Raw genomic sequence first — 15,530 nt, forward strand, 5'->3', positions numbered from 1 at the left:
AAGTATGCTTGGGGCACTGCCACCCTCGCTTTTTTACTTGATAGTTTTAGAAAAGCTTCGAGGGTTGGAGCCACTGAACTTGCTGGGAATGTTGGTCTTTTTCAGGTAATTTATATAGTTTCGGTTTTGTTATATTTATCATTTTTTATTGGTTTTATGTATATAATTTTTATGGTTATATATAATTTGTTAGGCATGGGTATATGACCACTTTCCGACCATGAGACCTTCTACATCTTGGCCGGACGATGAGATTGGTCGTCCTACATGAAAAAAGTTTGTATTCACTGATAACCAAATAAAGCACAAAGAAGAGAAGATAGCTGATTTAAGGTTGAAAATGGATGCTCTCACTGTTGAAGATGTGATATTTGATCCTTACATAAATCTAAAGAAGGATCAGTTTGGAGAAGAGCGTGATCTTCGTGTTTTTTCAAGTTTGGAATCCTACAACGGGCCTTTGTTTCATCCTCATGGGTACGTAATGGCCAATCCACGCCGAGTTCTCCGTCAATATGGTTATATGCAAGAAATAGTCACTCAAGAATCGTTCAAATTGTGTGCTAATGCTTCCTCCGTAAAAAGTGCCAATGTCGTGCTCAACTATGACCCAAAGGAAAATCTTGATGTTTGGAAAAACCGCATTAATGAACGATACCAAGTCCGCATGAAGGAGCTCATTCCTTCTCTAGGAACAAAGAAAGCCGTAGAAGGTTATTTGGATTGGGATTACCATTTTGGTCATCCCCATGTGATCAATAATGATCCGGAAGCGGCAGTATATATCCAAAAGGCTCAAGAAAAGAAGAAGCGTGAAGCTGAAAAGAGAAGTGTATTTGATGCGGATTGGAAGGCACTATATTTGAAGACGGTAAGTAAAGTTGTTATTTTTCATGACGCCATTTCACATTTCTACTAATATGTTTCATAACGCTATATTTATTTGTACTAAGATGTTTCATTTTGATATGTAAAATAGAAAAAGAAATGCCTTCAATTGGCACAAACATTGACTCCATGCGTCAAAAAAGATGAGGCCCTCCCAAGTGCACAAGTAATGATTTTACAACAACAAATCAAAGACTTTCCGGATCCAAATAAGAATGCTTCACTTGAGGACTTAGAGAGGGGCACGAAGAGGAGTAGGCATTCTTCGAGAGATGTGGGTACTAGTCAACGCCATCCATCACCTAGTAGTTCTAAATCTACAGAGGAGGATATGCATGCTCGTGGTCAGGGTCAGGGTGGTCGTGGTCAAGGTGGTCGTGACGGTCCTCTTACTCGAGGTGGTCGTGACGGTCCTCTTACTCGAGGTGGTAACAAAAGAGGTCGTGGTCGTACTCGTAATGAGTAAACAGTGTAGAAGACTATTTAGTTTCTTTTGATTGTTTTGAACAAGTTTCCTTTGGTGTAGAAGGCTATTTAGTTTCCTTTGGTTGTTTCTCTGGTTGTGAACAAGTTTCCTTTGGTGTAGAAGACTATCAATATTAGAATGAAATTGTCCTTTGGTTTGTATTAGCTAGAATGAATTCTATTTATGTATCTTTATGTTTGAGTGAGTGCACAAATTTGGCTTAGTATTAGCTAGAATGAATGAATAAGTCCAAAAATTGGATTTGTGTTGCTAGTTTTAAAGTGAAATGCAAAATCAAAATTAGGTACTTAGGAACATTTACGTCCAGGTTTGGGATAGGCACAACCCAGACGTAAGACAACTTTTAGGAGTTTTGCAGGTTTACGTCTAGGTTTGGGGTTCGGAAAACCCATACATAAACCTGACAGAAAGTATTTCTCAGAGTTACGTCTAAGTTTTCTTTCTCTCCAACCTAGACGTAACCATGACAATAGCATTCTTTTCTTGCTCCTATGATTACGTCTAGGTTCGTGTTCTCTAAAGCCTAGACGTAAGTTGTTTTTAAAGTGAGTTTGTTGTTTTTTTGTCCCTATTTGGTTTGAAAATAGAGCCGTTGGTAACTTGTACTACCTGAATTTTGAAAATAGAGCCGTTACACATCTTGGTTTTATATATAAGTTGAACATACATGCCCAACCATCTTTTTTTTCTTCTTATTTATACATTACATCTTCAACATTAACCATCTCCATCTAAACTCTTACTCTAGTATAGAAAGAAATACACTAGATTATGGCTGAATCTGGTTTTACTTTGGATGAAGATTTATGTCTTTGCCGCAACTATGTACTATGCTATCCAAAAAGAGGATAAGAACGGCGTCGAGATGGTCTTGTGACTACAAGTTTTTGGAGAGCCATTTATGAAAACTTTTGCTCCGAAACCGGTAACCCTTATAACCGTGATGAAATTAAGTTGTATTGTCGGTATGGAAAGATAAGGGATCAAGTTAAATAATTTATGGAATTAGTTCAAATATGACTTAGAGGTGAAACTGGTTCTGAAGTTTTAGATTCTGCTATTCAGGAATGGAGAAGGTGGAAAATGTCAAATTTCCAATACTTACCTCATTTCAACATCCTGAAGGACTTCTATCGCACTCGTAGACCCGATTACTAGTCTTTTTGTAATGAAATTTCTATGTAATGTCATGTGGTTTAATGGGTTGTAATTTCTATGTAATGTCATGTGGTTTAATGGGTTATAATTTCTATGTAATTTCATGTGGTTTAATGTGCTTTTAAGATCAACATTGAGATCACAATTTCAATTACGGCTGGGTACGTATAAGAAACAAACCAAACCGTAAATAGCTTATCCCCAAAATATTGCAAAATATATAGTTACGGATAGATTGTTCGGGACACTAACTTAGCCGTAATTATTCATGTGTTCCAAAATTTTATCAAGAAAAAATAGAAAACCAATTCAACAAAATACTTCATTCAAAATACATATAATATTGTCAAACCTACACAAAATATTTCATTCAAAAAACCAAAATATTCGTAACCTTTTCCATTAACTTCCCCATCTTTTGTTCCGCATTCTTTGGGACCTTTTCCTTTAACTTCCTTGTCTTTTGTTCCGCATTTTTTGGAACCTTTTCCTTTAACTTCCTTGTCTTTTGTTCCGCATTCTTTGGAACATTTTCCATTAACTTACTTGTCTTTTGTTCCGCATTCTTTAGAACATTTTCCATTAATTTCCCCATCTTTTGTTCCGCATTCTTTGGAACCTTTTCCTTTAACAACTTCGCTTTTTGCTAGATGTTTGGAACGAAATACCGGAAGGATTTCATCATCCGCTTCATAGGCTTTTCGCAACAACTCAAAACCCGAAGGATCTCTTTTCTTTGATTCTTCCAACAATTCCCTTGATGATTTTCTTCCTACACTCCTCTTTTTTTTGGTAGAAGGCCTCCCCTTTCTCTTCTTCTTAGGTGGTTCCTTCATATCGTACCTAGTTTGTGGGAATACGAATTTACGCAAGTTACTCAACCATATTTGTCTTTGCCCTCATGTTAATGTATCATATTTCGCGGCTAGCGCTTTTCCAATGTCGGTATCGGCAAACGTTCCTCCAAAATCTTGGTCAACTATTGTTTCATGGAATGCTAGTTGTTGCCAAAAGGGATCAACATCTTGTAGCGGAATAACTCTTTCATTGTAATTGGCTATGACATGCCGACATGGGAGGCCCAAACTTGTCATATTAGGACAAACACACTCTCCTCCGTTAAATTTACCCAACTCAAATTGTATCACTTCTTTCATGATCATATCAATTGCACAATGCGACACTCTAAAAGAAATATCCGCAAGCCAAGAATTGTCTTTCCATTTAATGTGTTTACTAGATCGAAATGCTCCCTAACTCTATCGAGAACACGGAGGAAATAGTTGTACATTTCTTGGAATACCGTAACAAATCCACCATCACCACTATGAAGCTTCTTCTTCAACCAGTTGTGAGACGATTCCACCGTACTTGTAGCTTGGTTGTCAAAGTGTCTATATTGGTTCGTGAATGCGGATACAAACTTCTCTTTGTGCGGATCCAACCAATTGTCCACCAAATACGTCACCATACTTGGATAACTTCTCAAACTATCCGATAACATACGAGATCGTTCTTCATAATCTTCCACGGTGAGAGAGTGTGCCATGGCATCCCAATCATCTTGGAAACTAGACCATCTTAGTTCCGCCAACTTGTCATCCTTCTTGAATTTTTCTTTGGCTTGTTCTTGTTGATCTACCGGTAGTTTCTTTATTCTCGCCATTTCACTTTTCTTTATTGGACGAATTATGGTCTTACATTTAGTTTCAATGTTATTCCATAGGTGGAATGTGCAAAGAAGGTGATAAGCATCCGGGAAAACCCTCGCTATTGTATTCCACAATGCTTGTTCCTCGTCGGCGACAATGACTTTTGGAGTATATCCTTCCACGTAGAATAACTTCACTTGTTCTAGTGCCCACACATAACTCTCTTCAAGCTCATTTTCCAAGAAGCAAAACGTGACAATAAACGAAGAGTTGGTGGAAGTTAGTCCGACAATGTTTAATACCGGCATCTCATACTTGTTGGTCTTATACGTGCAATCCATTAAAAGTACTTGATTGGAGCACCGCGCCAACTGTATAAACTCGGGATGAGACAATATGAGATTCTTTATTTGTTTATCCTCATCTTCATTATGGAAAACCGAATAATTGTACTTCTCCCCCAAATGCCTTAATTGTTGCATTTGATTTCTATTTTCCCATTGTTGATTTTTCAATTTTGTTTTGGCGTTGTAGATGGTTGCCAAAGTAGAAACATTCGATGGGTTTAAGAGCTTTATATGACCGAGTATATCAATGGGTTTCATACGGTTTTCGGTCATGGAACTTATAATCATTTTTTCTTCATCATTTAGCCGTGCCGCATAAGGATGGCTTAGCAAGGTCTCCGGTATTAGGTGGTTATGACGACCGCATACAACTTTCTCCATATACCAAAAATCACTTTTCTTGTTGTGCTTGAATTGAAGCTTGAATGGGCATTTAGTCTTCTTGGTGAAAGTAGTATTCTTCCTCTTCGTCTTTCCTTTATATTCGGTACCCTTTTTCACATGACTTGTGCTAGTTCCACTACACTCGCAAACCATTTGAAAGTGGCGGTCATTGGTTGATCCATTACAAACTATAACACACTTAATTAACTTGCCACGTTCTCTAGCCCATTTCTTTGCATCATCTTTCTCTTTCCATGTCTACATGTTCCAAAAACTCACAGTTAGTCAAAAAAAAAAAAAACAGGTGAATGAGCAACATATCTTTCCATTAGTTTCAAAAAAGAAAAAAACACCTACCAAGTCATTCAAATAGTGATGGGAAGAATCTTCAGTTAGAATTTCGTTTGCATTAGGTTGAGAAGGCATTGGGCTACGTGGAAGCACGATCTATCAACCAAAATATCACAACATTAGTCAAAAAAAAAAGGAAAACTAAAACTACGTCTAAGTTGGAAGGGACACGAACCCAACTGTATTTAAGGTTTTTAAGACACATGAATAATTACGGTTGAAAAGTGGAAAACTAACCTAGACGTAAAGGCAAATTACGGTTGGAAAGTGAAAAATATAACCTAGACGTAAAACGTGTAATAAATACCCATGCAAAACATATTTATGGTTGGGTTTGGCATGACATATTACCAACCGTAAATTAATTTTTGTCTTAATGGAAACCAGTTACGGTTTGGAGTTCTTCCAAACCTGGACGTAAACATGAATTATGGTCGGAAATGAAGCCCAACCCAACCGTAATTCTCCATGAAAGTCTAAAAATCTCAAACTTTTTACGTACTTAAGCTAGTTTTGAGCGAAATTGAATCCATGGGAGATAGTTTAGAGGTGTACCTGTTGATTTTCAACCATTGGTTCTTCACTTTGTTGATTTATTTCTTCAATTGGTTGAGATTCATCATCACTTTGTGTTAAACCCTCTCTACCATCTAACAAATCATCCATCTCTTGGTCTCCAACATGAGGAATGTAAAACTTGTTTTCTCTATCATACAAAGATTGACCCACCTCGAATTGGTAATTTGTTTCATCCATTTTGGTTGATGAATCAAAAAATCTAGGGTTTTGAAAGAAATCTCCAAATTTTTTCTTTTTTCTCTTTTCTCTAGTTTTTCTTCCCACAAAAACTGTCCCAGAATTCACAAATATATAACAAAATTCATCTTCTTAATTTGATTAGATAATAATTAAATTAAATTAAAATTAACTAAATAAGGATTATTTGGTCGTTGCAAAATTATTTGAGATAAAGAATTTTTTATTACTTATGAGTGATCCGTTTTTGTCTTATTAGGTGATGCCCCTGTAATGGAATATGGAATTGGACGCCCAAATAATAGGCTTCTAAGGTAAAGAGAGTTCTTGTCATAAAAGAACTTCAACTGTTCAAGTGTACAACACCCAATCATTTGACCCAAGAGCAAGAACCAATTTATCAACCAACTTCAATTACTGTATTAATTGAAGTTGGTTGATCACAACGTGGACAGGTTTCGAAACGCGGCCTCATCCAATTATCGATAGCTCGACGACACAAATTCTCATTGTTGTGGTAAAGAGAATTGGTTTAGTGAAGAAAACTTGAACAATTATCATGAACATAACAATTAACTGTAGCATGGACAGACTGCTTTCACTTTCTGGAAAACACAAGCTACAAAATAGATGTAACAATTCGCCAGGTAATACAGAATTAACATCTACCGAACTTGATTACAGTATGAATCTTCTTAATCAAGATCTCGAAAATCCTTGATAAAACTTCCTCTCAAGCAATGAAAATGTGACTAGTCATTCTACAAAATCGAAGCTTTTATGCTTTTACCAGCATTAAAAAGAAAGTGTTATTCAAATGAGAAATTTGGATAAACATTTTCTGCCCCAAAGAGACACACGAGCTTGAGTAAAAGATGCACCTTCCACAGAGCACATTCAGCCCTCGATCTGAAAAAGAGAAATAAACAGTGGCGTAACAAGATAACACGGAGAACTTGTCATGAATTCTTTGAGCTGTTGTTGGAAAATCCATAAAGCTGTCCTTCTCTCTCAATCTTGTTTTATCTTAATCAGCTCAGATTGCAGATGTTGTCTTTATACCCTGTAACTTTACCATAATAAGAAATCAATGTTTGGCAAAATCAGAGCAACTATGTGATATTTACTTCAACTCCACAAAATAAGAAGCAAATTTGGAATATGGGTATAGGAAATTACCTCAATGTCGCTAACATTGGTAGTGCAGTTGTAACGCCCGAGTTTTCACATAATCCAGCCGATGATTACATAAGCATATGTCGGCAATTTCCTGCGAAAGGCACAAAACCTCAAGAAATTAAGGGAACGCATCCCTGATAAACAGTTGTATGCTGATGGGAATTTTATGTATTTATATAAAAGATGTAAAAGATTAATACATGGCTCTCAATGACACAGAAGATCCGAGTACACAATTACTTTGCCGAGGGTTTCCAATCCCAATGGAAAACAACAAACTACCAAAACAAATATCCCACTGAGAAAGAAATTAAAACAGTACAAGTGTAGATATCCACCCTCGGCTAGATATCTTCTCGATATCCACCCACAACTGGAATCACCCAAGTTCTTTCTCGATCCCGAATAACACCTGAAAATTTGTCAATGGGAGTTAACTCCAAGCAAATTCACTCAGTCGCCGTGTCATGGGAGGTATAAAGAAATAGATATACAATTTGGAACTCCTTAAGAAACTGTCTAAAACTGATTATGGTAACCAACTCTGTACACCAAAAGCTAATCACTGCAACAGTATCTGAGTACTGGTAATATGAACAAATATACCGCTTACATGATGTTCAGGAACCCATCCTGTACATCACACCAGCATATATTATGCCAATATACTACTGAACATGTGCAAATAATATGACATTTGGCAGATGTAAAAGGTCATATCCCAGCACATATTTAGATGTTGTACATGAACATATTAGAATACATCATTCCAGCAAGTTTACGTATGATTGTACTCGTAATGGGTAACATATCCCACCGCCTCGTGTCAGCCCTATATATAAATGACCATACATTTAAGCAGTAATTATGTTACACGCTGACACAAACCTTTAGGACAGTATATTTAATTAGCATGTATGTTCACAAGTACCAACTATAAGTCAAGAAAATCAAAGTAATATATCAGTTGTTCTGCCGGTGACTTTTCTTAAAATGCCATCACCAGCAGTTCACAGTTCTCCAAATATGAAGCTATCAAAGGAAAAATTAATAAAGCAACCTAATAGCCAGTACGCAACAACCTAATAGCCAGTACGCAACCTAGCCGATGGAATGAACAATGGTTAGCTCCTGATCAAAAAATAAAACAAAAAATACTAACAGTCTCCCTTAAAATAAAGAAAGTACCTCCCAGTGTAGCATTCTCAATCTCACGAGGGTGCACAGCTAAGAGTTGAACCTGGCCGCAAGGCTGCACATTACTGTTTGCGGCCCCCAGTGTCTGGTTGCACGAGTTTGTATCCTGCTTGCACCTTCTCTTTAGGGCATTGTGATGCCTTATGCCCCCTTTCACGACAGTTATAACAAAACCGATTGAACTTAGTAGGTTTTGCTGCAATAGCCCCATTCAATGCTGGTGCTACAACCTGGCCATGAGGCTGCACATTACTGTTTCCTACCCCAGTGTTTGGTTTCTCACGTTCATCCCCTGTTTGCACTTTCTCTTTAGGGCATTGCGATGCCTTATGCCCCCTTTCACGACAGTTATAACAAAATCGCTTGAAATTTGGCTCTGCTGCAATAGCCTCGTTCCATGCTGGTGCTACAACCTCGTCACGAGGTTGCACATTACTGATTCCAACCCCAGTGTTTGATTGCTCACGTTTGTCTCCTGCTTGCACCTTCTCTTTAGGGCATTGCGATGCCTTATGCCCCCTTTCACGACAGTTATAACAAAACCCATAAAAATTAACCTGTTCTGCTGCAATAGCCTCATTCCATATTGGCACTAAAACCCCTTCGTTGCCAACATCCTTGTGCCCACGGTTCCCCTTGTGCCCAGCATAGACAATCGAATCATTCTCTTTGGTACTTTTATCATCTGCATAATCAGCTGGAGCATTAGGTTCAGTTGTATCTACAATTTCCCCTGAAAGGCCAAAACCCATAGCCTGCCCCAACTTTTGCAGTACCTCAGGATCATTCAAGTACCTATAAGAATCAAACTTCATCAAAAACAAGCCAATATAAATAAAACCATGCTATATTATCAAGAATGACAAGTTACTACACATTAAAGATTAGATGAAATCTATGACTTATTACCTCATCATTACTGTTGGACCACCAATTTCGATATCTTCTACAATAGGTTTCAAATATGGATCTTTCTCGATGCAAGACATCAGTTCTTCAAGATCTTCTTCGGAGATGGAGGTAGAAATAGGATCTGAGGATAAATCGTGCTGGATATTACCAATCTCAAGTTCTTCTACATTAGGGCTGTAGCATGAATAACGAATATAGAAACACAAATCAAAGAACTTATAGGGATGATTCAAACTTTCATAAATCATTTGACATAGCAAAAAAAAAAAAAAAATTACATTGCCACAATGTTTCCTGAAGCAACTGCTGCTACACACTCCTCTCTTCCATGACCAGTATAAAGAGCATTATTTGATCTCCTCATAAGAAGTATCATAAGATTAACCATTGAATTACATATTTTCCATGTGTAGGGGGGGTTGGGATGGAGAGACTATAAGAGCAATAACATAACACGAAAATAAAAGAAACAAACATTATGGACTTACGATTGCGCAGCCAGTGCAGCCCTTTCATATAATCTTTTGAACTTTTTCCTCTTACTGCTCCGTTGCTTGTTAGGCATTTTCCTTATTTCTGTAAGCCTCTCTTTCAGCAACCTATCCATTTCCTTCTATTTGAGGACAATAAAGGAATTTAGGGATTGCAATTATAAGGTACATCATATGCAAAAGAACTATGGGTTTAACGAAAATTTGGAAGAATTCTTTTGATCGTTCAAGAAACCAACTAGTAACTGGTGAATGCATAGAGACTAAGTTCAAGAAAGAAATGAATGCATTAGTTCATTACCGTTGGACCGCCAATCTCGATATCTTCTACAATAGGTTTTAAATATGGATCTTTCTTGATGCAAGACATTAGTTCTTCAACATTTTCTTCGGGCATAGAGGCAGAAATAGGATCTGAGGAAAAGTCATGCTGGAGATTACCAATCTCAAGTTCTTCTACAATAGGGCTGTAGCATGAAAAACGAATATGGAAACACGGATCAAAGAACTTAGAGGGCTGATTCAAACTTTCATAGATCTTTTAACAGAGGCAAAAAATAAACCCTTACAGAGTGTTTCCCGAAGTAGCTGTTACACACTCCTTTCTTTCATGACCAGTATCACAATGAGGAGCATTATCTTCTCTCCTAATAAAAAATATCATAAGATTAGGCATTTAACTACTTATTTTCCAAGTGTAGTGGAGAGACTATGAGAAAAACAAATTGACACAAAATAAAAGAATCAAAATATGGACTTACGATTGTGCAGCCAGTGCAGCCCTCCTTACTGATCTTTTTATCTTTTTCCTATAACTGCTCCGTGACTGACTCATTTTCCTTTTTTCTCTAATCCTCTCTTCTTTCGGCAACCTATCCATTTCCTTTTATTTATGAACAATAAAGGATTTTAGGGAAAAGCATTAATAATTATCAGCTACATCGTGCAAAAAAGCTATGATTTTAATGAAAATTTGGCAGAGTTCTTTTGATCGTTCAAGAAACCAACCAGTAACTGGTGAATGCATAGAGACCAAGTTCAAGAAAGAAATAAATGCATTTTTACAAAAAATCTAGTTCTTAATATGAAAGCAGATGTATATGCCATTATCGAAGTACAGAAAATTTTGGTTTTGAAAACTGAAAAATTAAAATCTACAATGTCTCAACAACCCTATTCATTCCTAAATATAACTTAACATGGTGAAACAAAAGAAGACGCGAATCAAGCACAATTAAGAGAACGAAATTCAGTTTAGATGTTTCTAGAGGTTACTGGAATCTGATAAAGGTCTTCTTTGTTTGTCTCTAAATCTTACAAGGGGATTACCTCAATGTCGCCAACACCATCTGTCTGATGAACAGACGTGTCCACTTTGGCAGATTTATCTTCTGCATTATCATCTGGTGCATTATATTCAGTTGGATTGACAACATCACTTGAAACTCCAAAGTCCATACCATCCCCCAATTTCTGTAAAACCTCGGGATCGTTCGAGAACCTATAGCCAAGTAAACAAAGCAAATTAACTTAAAAAAAAAAAAACCAGTAGATAATAAAAAAACCACATCATCTACACAGATGAAAAGCTATTAGTTCGGATCAAGTTAAACACAAAAATGCCGACACAACCTTGAACTTTACCTCATCACTACAGCTGGATCACCGATCTCATTAGCTTCCATAATAGCTTTTGGATATTGATTTTCCTTGATGCATGTTATTCTTTCTACAAGAATAGAAGAAGAAATGCCAGAAGAAGTCGACGTGTCCTCTTTGGCAGATTTATCTTCTGCATTATCATCTGGTGAATTATATTCAGTTGGTTTGACAACATCACTTGAAACTCCAAAGCCTATACCATCCCCCAACTTCTGTAAAACCTCAGGATCATTTGAGAATCTATGGACAAGTAAACAAAGCAAACTAACTTACAGAAAACCAGTAGATAATTAAAAAAAACCACGTCATACACAAGGATGAAAATCTATTAGTACGGATCAAGTTAGACGCTGAAATGCCGACAAAACCTTGAACTTTACCTCATCACTGCAGCTGGACCACTGATCTCATTAGCTTCCATAATAGCTTTTGGATATTGATCTTCCTTGCTGCAAGTTGTTCTTTTTTCAAGAATAGAAGAAGAAATACCATGTGAAGAAGGCTCAAGCTGGATCTCATTAACCTCAAGTAGTTGCTGTTGTTTCTGCTGCGGTTGCAGTTTTTGTAGTTCCTTGATACAAGCTGTTCTTTCTTCAAGAATAGAAGATGAAATACCATCTGAAGAAGGCTCATGCTGGATTTCATCAACCTCAAGTAGTTGCTGAGGCAGTTGTTTCTTCTGCTGTTGCAGTTTCTGCAGTTCCTTGATACAAGTTATTCTTTCTTCAAGAATAGAAGAAGGCTCAGGCTGGATTTCATCAACCTCAAGTAGTTGTTGCTGCGGTTGTTTCTGCTGCTGTTGCAGTTTTTGCTGTATTTGTTGTATTCTCTCACCTCCTCCATCTTGTTGATGTTGGACATCTCTTTCTATAGCCATTTCAGTTCTTTCTGGACTTTGATCTCTCTCTTGACTCGAACTCTTTTTATCACATTCACGGGAATCATGGCAAGACTGTTCATGGCTAACTTCTGTGGTTAGGGATATACGTGGCCTATGATCAAGATCATCAGGTGGAAAATGATTACATCTACTAAGCATCCCAGGCCCATCATGTCCATGGTTGTAGTAGCTGTCGAAGCCACGATAGCTATCTGGATATTTATCCACTACTTGAAAATTATCAATCTCGCAATATTTCTTGGGTTCCTGCAATCTGTCCAGTTCACGGAATGAATCGCCATAAGGCTTGTCATGTTGTCTCGAGTCTCTTGCTAAAGCAGATTCTTCATCAAACCCTTTCCTCCTTGGTTGAGGCCAAGTGCCAACTGCTGGTGGGGGTCCACTATCCCGCATAAGTGTCTCTAGATAGGAAGCATAACTAGGGGAAGTGGCCTCCCTAGGGAATCCCTCCTCAGGAAACCTTTTACGATTGTATGTACCACCATTCTGCCAGAAATGAGTAAAAGGAGAAGTAAGGGAAAACAATCAAATTTAGGTTGTTTTGTGATCTTTCTAGTAGTGGATGCAGAAAAATTCTTCATGACTCGACCACCTACTGTATTGAGTCCCCAACGTCCAAATTCTACCACAAATAAATGACAAACACAGAGGTACCATATAAAACCCACATTTCATATAGCTAGCATTTCAAATGGTGCTTCACTTTCATTTTTTATTGTGAAGGGCCGTGTCTATTTTGGTTTTTAAGATACTTCAAACAATCGAATAAACATTTTTTAAGTTTCCAACCACACAGAGTCTACAAATATACTAATATAAACCTAACATTTGCTTCTTTTGGTGACCACTAACACTGTAACTCAAAAAAAGTAAAAAACACATAGGTAATGCTAACATATACACTAGCCAAAGGAATGTGCACCAAATGATCAACCCGGGCAATCCTGTAGTACAACGGTATATAGATCTTCATAAAATTAACGAGCCGTGATTTATAACCCAAAGGTGTCACTATCCATCCACAAAAAACCCACCAAAACAAAAGTAACACAAAAACCCCAAAGGTATTTTTGCCACCACTAACTACCATAACTAGCAACCAACACCACATCCACCAACAAATACTAGCACTACCATCACCATAAAAAGCACCACCACCAATCAACACCATCACTAACCAGAAACAGTACCACCAAATTTTGGTTTCATCATAAACTTACTGTTTCATCATTAAAATATTTGGTTTCATGATAAAAATAGGCAAAAATATGATGATACTAATTTTGGTTCCATCATAGAATTTGATGAAACCAATTTTGTTTGGGGTTTTTGTATCAATTTTTAAAAACTTGGGGTTTTTGTATCAATTTTGTTTAATATGGAGTTTTAATGGATCCCAACATTTGAACGGAGCTTTTGTACTCCAAACTTGGTCAACTTGGTGTTTTACTACTAGTTCTATAAAATTAATCAAGGTTTTATTTAAAGGGTGTCTAGATATGTATAACCTTCTCAGTCTCCCCCTAATTATATCTTAACAGGATAAAAAAATACAACAACATTAAAAAAAATACAACATAAATGTTAAAGAAAAACCAATGGCAATAGGTATTACCTGGAACGGATTAAGTGCTGCAACCATTGACATTTGAACAGGTTGTCCGTGGTTGTAAGGACCACCCAATGGAGGATACATTTGGCCGGGTCCACTTGGTCCTGAAGGTCCCTGAATATTAGGCATCCCATTCGCATAACCACCATGTGGGGGTTGCTGTAGAGCATCAGCTGGTACAGATCTTGAATGCATTTGTTTCATATGCATCAAACGTCCTTGTGGCATTGGCTGCACCGTATGATTCGCCGAACCTTGCCTCCCCTAAATGAGAAAATGCATCAAAAATTTATTAATTGAGAAACGTGTTCATTATAAATTGGGTCAGCATCCTTCAAAAAATGAACTTGTATGAACTTTTATACAAAAAAATTAGGTGGACCCATCAAGATTGGATCATCCAAGGGTGAAAATAACAAATTCCCATCAAGATTGGATCATCCAAGGGTGAAAAAAAAAAGAGATCACCACGGTCAAGATATCTTTTTGCAATGAAAGATGGTCTTCAACGTCTGATAAGCAATGAACGGCCTAAAATTCAGCAGCCTTATAACATAATTAAAAAACTTTGATTTTACTTTACATGAGAACAAAGTAAATGGTGAAAATAACAAATACCCAGAACATCAGCCCTAGATAAACTACATTTGATCTTGCAAGAGCTCGGACAACAATTTATACATAAAGACTCCAAAGAAGATCTAAACTTATGCATAACCTGAGAGAGACAGAGAATAAAATACCATTTGAACGGGCATTGGTGGCAATTGTGGTGAGTTCAACAACGAGGGCACGGGCAAAGAACCTGTCATAGGGGGAGGGCGAGACAAATGAGAATATGGTGGGAGGGATAAATGACATGGCGGTGGCTGCATCTGCGGCATATTTGAGGCTGGAACTTGTAAAGAAGGTCTTTGCTGTTGACACACGAAATATTGAGAAAAGAAGAAAAAAACTATTCTGAGTAGTTTCATAAAAGTGTAATATCATATTGATGGTGTGTTATCGTATACGTTGTGCCTGTAAAATAAATATCATAACCTGAGAGAGACAGAGAATAAAATACCTGTGGGGAGTTAGACATCGAGTGCATGGGCAAAGAACCTGCCATTGGGGGAGGGCGAGACAAATGAGAATGTGGTGGGAGGGATAAATGAGATGGTGGTGGCTGCATCTGCAGCATATTTGAGGACGGGACTTGTAAAGAAGACCTTTGCTGTTGACACATGTAAAATTGGGAAGAAAAAAAAAAAACCACTCTGTTTAGTAGATTCTTATAAGTATCATACTGATAGTGTGTTATCGTATACGCTGTGCTTGTATAATAAAATATCATAACCTGAGAGAGACAGAAAATAAAATACCATTTGAACAGGCATTGGTGGCAATTGTGGTGAGTTAGACATCGAGGGCATGGGCAAAGAACCTGCCACTGGGGGAGGGCGAGACAAATGAGAATGTGGTAGGAGGGATAAATGAGATGGTGGTGACTGCATCTGCGGCATATTTGAAGGTGGGACTTGTAAAGAAGACCTTTGCTGTTGACACGAAAA

At 37.4% G+C, this 15,530-nt stretch overlaps 1 protein-coding gene across 13 annotated transcripts in view; it reads right to left on the minus strand.

The window, feature by feature from the left end:
* Positions 1 to 6,589: 6,589 nt before the first annotated feature.
* LOC113298934 overlaps positions 6,590 to 15,530 on the minus strand; it is an 11,145-nt gene continuing 2,204 nt past the window's right edge. For 2 of the 13 annotated variants that reach the window (XM_026547829.1, XM_026547821.1), the window contains exons 4-20: positions 15,342 to 15,515; positions 15,044 to 15,193; positions 14,721 to 14,894; positions 13,981 to 14,241; positions 11,845 to 12,851; positions 11,447 to 11,704; positions 11,132 to 11,303; positions 10,564 to 10,685; positions 10,372 to 10,449; positions 10,104 to 10,269; positions 9,800 to 9,924; positions 9,590 to 9,667; positions 9,309 to 9,485; positions 8,391 to 9,194; positions 7,403 to 7,614; positions 7,203 to 7,293; positions 6,590 to 7,086 (exon numbers count right to left, since the gene is read on the minus strand). In XM_026547829.1, coding sequence (XP_026403614.1) covers positions 8,462 to 9,194; positions 9,309 to 9,485; positions 9,590 to 9,667; positions 9,800 to 9,924; positions 10,104 to 10,269; positions 10,372 to 10,449; positions 10,564 to 10,685; positions 11,132 to 11,303; positions 11,447 to 11,704; positions 11,845 to 12,851; positions 13,981 to 14,241; positions 14,721 to 14,894; positions 15,044 to 15,193; positions 15,342 to 15,515 — 3,675 coding nt within the window. In that variant the 3' untranslated portion in view covers positions 6,590 to 7,086; positions 7,203 to 7,293; positions 7,403 to 7,614; positions 8,391 to 8,461. Of the gene's footprint in view, positions 7,093 to 7,202; positions 7,294 to 7,402; positions 7,615 to 8,390; positions 9,209 to 9,308; positions 9,486 to 9,589; positions 9,668 to 9,799; positions 9,925 to 10,103; positions 10,270 to 10,371; positions 10,450 to 10,563; positions 10,686 to 11,131; positions 11,304 to 11,446; positions 11,705 to 11,844; positions 12,852 to 13,980; positions 14,242 to 14,720; positions 14,895 to 15,043; positions 15,194 to 15,341; positions 15,516 to 15,530 lie in introns of those variants that run through there. The other 11 variants (XM_026547827.1, XM_026547823.1, XM_026547825.1 and 8 more) reach the window with 11 other exon arrangements.

Source organism: Papaver somniferum, chromosome 7 (assembly GCF_003573695.1).
Source record: "Papaver somniferum cultivar HN1 chromosome 7, ASM357369v1, whole genome shotgun sequence".
In the NCBI taxonomy this organism is placed as follows: Eukaryota; Viridiplantae; Streptophyta; class Magnoliopsida; order Ranunculales; family Papaveraceae; genus Papaver; species Papaver somniferum.